Here is a 5,570-nt window from a genome sequence, read left to right on the forward strand (position 1 = left end):
GCAGCAGGGGATACTACATGCAAGTACAGCTTGCAATGTTTTGCACAGGTCTTAAGTCTGCTACACTTCTGATCTGGACACCCAATGAGCATGTTTCTTTTACAGTGCAGTATGACGAGGCGTTTGTGCGGGAGCTAGTAAAGCGCTTGAGAGGTTTTTACTTCTCACGTATGCTACCTCGGCTTGTAGAGGAATATGCTGCAGGACGGCTTAAGCTAAATGAAAGATACATTGAAATAATGGGCAAGGTTTAGTGCACATCTGCACATGTGGCGTGAACATTAATGTGTGCCATACATTAAGCGAATCGGAACGACATTCATAGTGAAAATGATGATCGCTGTTTGCCAAAGCTCAAAATCCACAACCCAAAGATGTTTAGTTTACTGTCATAGAGGACAAGGGAAACCATAAAATATTCACATTTAAGAAGCTGGAATCAGATAATTCGGACATTTTTTCTTTAAAAAAATATTTATTATCGATTGTCAAAATAGTTAGGGATTAATTTAATACTTGACAACTAATCGATTAATTGTTGCAGTTTTACATTAACGGTGACAAGAATTAATTGTTACTGATAGCAGTAAATGTACATAGTTTATATTATGCAAATGAAATGCATGAGTATTTGCATTCTGTACAACAGAGTTTAAACAAATTCAAAGTAACGTTAAAGGTGACATGGATTCATTGTTTTAAGTGATGACACTAAATGTATACAGTTTATACATTGTAAAATGAAATGCAAAAATATTCACATTCTGTACAAAATAACAAACATGCAAAGAATGTTCACATTAAATCCATAACTCCATACATGTTTTGTACCTATCCATTTTTCAACTATTACAGCACCATTTCATTTGACAGTCCTTTACAATGTCCTTAATAGCCCTGTAAAAGTAGTCCGCACATGTTGATTTCATGCTGATTTATTTCTAATCACGAATGAGATCCTCCCTTAAATTGGCAAGAGCAGCACATATTCTTAAAATCTTGTCTGTTTTAGGAGCCATGCTGATCGGAACAACCTGTGATAATATTTTGTATACTTTCAAACGTCTGATTGCTCTTTCAACATGAATTCTTACATGTGCAATTCGTCTGGTGCTTGTCACCTGTTCCTCAGTTAGTTGTCCACGTTTTTGTAAAAGAAGGCATTACCAATTTTACTTTTCTCTCAAACAGCAAATCTTTTATGGTAAAGCCTCTGTCCGCCATTACCTCATCTCCAGGCATTAAGTAGTCCAATATGCCTGAGTCCATGGTGATGAATTTGTCACTGCATCGCCCTCCATATGCTGGAGAAATGAACATAATTAGTCCACATGGGGCAACGGCTACCAGGTATTTCACTGTGTTATGTGAATAATAATGGCTGTATGATTCCCCTCTTGAATCAAGATTTTTGGGTTTCTGTAAGAGGCTTTCACTGCAGTCCACAATGCATGTTGTATTAGGAAGTTACTCTTAAAAGCTGCAGGCATGGTTGCACGAATAGTTTCTTTTGGAAGCCATGGAATTAGAGGTCGCAAAACTTCCTCTAGTTTGTCAATCCAATATGAGATTATTTTGCTAGCCATGCTCAGTGATACATGAAACTGTCTACTCAGATCACCTACTACACGGTTGGTCTTTAATTTCATAAGTGTCATGAGAACTTGATCTCGCACAGACATTGTAAATGAATTATTGGCATACCCTTCCAAAGCTGACACAAGAATGTTAAATGTTTCTAGGGATATACCAGTGTAGAGCAAAGCATCAGCATCATTTTGAAGCAGGAAGTAGCCAATCTCATCACACTGAGTCATCTTATCCTGCATGTCTTTTCTGCTGGCCGTCTGGCAATAATCATGATCCTGTCGTGCAGGGTCCACCCACTGTGTATGGACCGAGTGCATCTTTGGTTCAGGGGGATGTGCAGGACTTGAGCTCCTGGTCTGGTCTGAGGCAGTTGAAGAGAAGTCAGGTGTACAGTCTGAAAAACACAAAAGTATGGCTAAGTTACACACTAGTAACATGTCAAAAACAGAGACACGCACATCCCAATGTCCATTAGGCTGGGTGCTGGATACATATGGAAGTCATAGATAAAACAAAAAAGCATTTTTCGCTTTATATAAGTTACACACTAGGATAGTAACCACTGTAGACAAGCAAGTATGACATGTCACATGTTAAACCCAGTAGAGGGCATTGCATTAAACATTTTACCTAAGTAAAAGTACAAAAGTATTGGCATCAAAATAAACTGGTCTTGAAGTACCAAATGTAAAAATACTCATGCAGAATTGCCCATTTCATAATCATATCATTGGACTGTAATTAGTAATGCATAAATTTGTTCATAAATTTAATGGTGCAGCTGGTAAACGTGGGCTGAATTTCATTACTTTATATGCTGCTGGGTAGCTTAACCTATAACAATACATCATAATTTACCAGTTAATGTATGTTTTATATTGATAATTAAATCTGCAAGGTAACTAGTAACTAAAGCTGTAGTGGAGTAAAAAGTACAATGTTTTGCCTCTGAGATGTACTGTTAGTGAAGTGGAAGTATTAAAAAAAATGGAAATAATAAGTAAAAGTACCTCGAAATTGTACCTAAATACAATTGTAATTCATGCTGTTAATGTTACCATCCATTGGTTGAAGTTATAATTTCGTTTACCTGTTTGAGATAAACAGCTGTAACATAAGTGAATAATTTATAATAGTTTGTTTTACTTGTAAGTTCTCTGCTACAGAACCACACACAATATATGTAAAACAGAAAATAACAATATATGTAAAACAAGAATTAACTTACCAGGTCCATATTGTTGTTGTTGTTGTTGCTGCTGCCGAGCCGTTTCAGTTGCACGGCCACGGACTAGCTTACGCCTCTTCTTGGGCGGAGGTCGGTCGTAGCCCAGATAAAGCTCCGGATCGGGGTGCAGGTCCGTGGGCTTTTTATCGACGAAATGAAAAGAACAAACATAAACTTTCTTTGGAGGATATTTTCGTTTCAACGCCGCAAGCCAAGCTAGCCGGCGCTCCTCCTTGCTTGGCATGGTGTGTAAGGCGTAGGGCGCAGGACACGGACATGTCTTGCGAAGTTTCTGGTGTTCAAAACAGACGGTTTCTGACAAAATCTTGAGCTTTTTGGAGTTGTTGTGGCAGCCGACAACGGCGCAAGTTGAACCTGAACCCATGTCTCCAATAAAATACGAATTATGGTGCTTGTTTATCCATAGCTCAACCGTTGCTTTCGTGCTCGCGCGGCAGGCTGTGTGAGCAGTGGCGTTGAACCGGAAACAGGTTGCCGGATAGCGGAAGTAGTTGTCTGTCATGGCAGCGCCTATAGGCTTCTGGAGAAACTTGTGAATACACAAAATCTGCTCGACATGAGCAGAAAAACGTGGACAAAACTACATATACGAGAAAGCTAAGAGCTGCTGCACTTTCGCGCGCCGCCATGTTCTGTCTCCTGAGTTCCTTTGACCGATGGAGAAAGCTCCGGCAAGATCTGGGACTGAAAAGTGATGTTGATGAACAGGTAATATTTCGTTTTTATTGTGGATGTTGTGACATAGATAACTGTATGCTGTATGTAATGTTGCTATGTGGGAGGGTGTGTGTCGTTAGGAGGCTCAGAGGGGAGGGGGACACGAGCTCGGAGGGAAGGGATCGTGGAGCACAGAGGGAGGGGTGTGTGTGTGTGTGTCATCATTGTTGCATCACTGCTGTTCCTCTCCTGATGAGGTTTATGATTTGACATTTTCTCACGAAGCTCTCAGCAAGACAGTAATTGAGCATATCATCTAAACTCGACCTTTTAATTGGAATGGCAACTATTGCTGTTGTGCCAAAGTTTCTAATGTCCCCTCTTTCTCGTTCATATTATTCTTATTGTCTGTGTATCATCTGTGTAGGGGGTCTACTTTGTGTTTTGTGTCTTTTAACTAACTAATACAGATAGTTTTGACAGTTGGCCTTGCTTGTATTTATAGCCTATATTTACAGTTTACTTGTCAATTGCAAAACATTTAAACTGAAAGGCCATGTGTTAATTTTCACCAGTCAGAATATTTTTTTGGTGCTAATTCAAAGCAAACATTTTTCCTGCCTTTTTTTTCCTCATTAAAACCTATACTACGTTAATCACCTGGAGAACGGTGATTTCTTGGCCATGTTCTGTAAATGTGTAACTGGATATCTGACCAGTTTTTACCAAGCAGAAACCTCTGGGGCTGAAAAATGAAGCCGACGCAAAATGCCAAAAACTGCAGTTCATCGAATGGCCACTTGAGGCTGGCCTCAAAAGCGAGTCAGTCTCCATAAACCCCCACGTTAAGATATCCAACTTTACAGCAGAAATAAACATGTTTACAGTCTGGTATAACAAAAAGTTTTGGTCTCTATAGCTAAATTCACCCTTCATGACAACTGTACAGGGGGTACTTTTTTTTTTTATCTAACTCATCCATTAATTTTTTTTAGTAAGGCTTAGAGATTTTATTAACCCTTAATATAAAAAACTTTACATTTGTCCCAGAGTATTAGAAGCAGATGAACCACTTAAATCTTCCATTATCCTTTCTCCCATAAAAGGACTGTTATCTGAGCACATTTGAGGATGAGAAAAAGGATATTAACCCCAAAGCAGGAGACAACACAAGTTTTTTTTTTAATAGTATAACCTGAATTCCAAGATAGAAATTCAAGCCACATAAATTCAGACAGACCGGTTCAAAGTAAAATATTTTAGCGCTATAAACAGTGATATTTCAGTTTCAACATGAGATATCAGTGGTGGTTGAAAGTGACGAAATTTAAACAGTGTTGCTGACCATGTACGTTTGTGACTGTCCATCGTAGTGTGTCTTCATACAGATTTTTTCAAACCATATATGGAGGAAAATTATTGACAAAATCACTGAGAAATACTCATAAACGTGTTCCTCTTTCTCTGGAATGGGTGTGTTTGTGTGTGGGTGGGGGGTGTACCTCCTCATATTGACCTCATGTATAAGGTCAGGGCTTTACTGTTTACATCACTGGCAAGTTTTTGACCAGTTAGTGTCCAGAATAAGGATTTCAATTAACCAGATTTCTGCTGTGCGGAGACACACTGTCAGTCTTGGACCCAGAATGCATTTTTCCATCAGCTGTGGACTGTCTTTTATGTGTGTAACCGCACTGTTTTTCCTTCCTGCACAAGGTGAGTGTGACTTGAATACCAGTGAAGATAGGCCACTAAAGTGAGTGTGATACAACAAATAATACTGTGTGTGTTTTGCATTGCAGGTCAACCTCCAGCATTTGGCTGCTGCGACAATGTCTCAACGGCCCGCATTAGGGAACCTGTCAAAGCTTGCTATGAACAGATGGACACATTTTCTATCTGCAAAAGACGTGCATACATGTAAGTTAAAGTATTCGATCACACACAAGCTTCACTTTCTCTCTGTGTTTGACTTGTGGTGTTTCATTCTCTCTGGGGGTAACTGGCGATAAGCTACAAATTAAATGTGAGCAGAAGGAACACAAATTTCGTGATTGTAAAATACATGCATATG

At 39.2% G+C, this 5,570-nt stretch overlaps 1 protein-coding gene across 1 annotated transcript; it reads right to left on the bottom strand.

Moving 5' to 3' along the window:
- Window positions 1-1,355: 1,355 nt before the first annotated feature.
- On the bottom strand, window positions 1,356-3,543 carry LOC125881258 (uncharacterized). The gene is made up of 2 exons (XM_049564343.1): window positions 2,819-3,543; window positions 1,356-1,984 (listed from the first exon to the last, which is right to left on the bottom strand). The coding sequence occupies exons 1-2, from the start codon at window positions 3,339-3,341 to the stop codon at window positions 1,356-1,358; spliced, it is 1,152 nt and encodes a 383-aa protein (XP_049420300.1). The 5' UTR covers window positions 3,342-3,543.
- Window positions 3,544-5,570: the final 2,027 nt, after the last annotated feature.

The sequence above is a fragment of the Epinephelus fuscoguttatus genome, linkage group LG20 (assembly GCF_011397635.1).
Source record: "Epinephelus fuscoguttatus linkage group LG20, E.fuscoguttatus.final_Chr_v1".
NCBI classification, from domain to species: domain Eukaryota; kingdom Metazoa; phylum Chordata; class Actinopteri; order Perciformes; family Serranidae; genus Epinephelus; species Epinephelus fuscoguttatus.

Coding starts and splice junctions, on each gene's coding strand:
- LOC125881258 (XM_049564343.1), bottom strand. CDS start 3,341: ATGACAGACAACTACTTCCGCTATCCGGCAACCTGTTTCCGGTTCAAC. Junction 1,985..2,818: donor ACAACAACAATATGGACCTG/GTAAGTTAATTC, acceptor TGTGTTTTTCAG/ACTGTACACCTGACTTCTCT.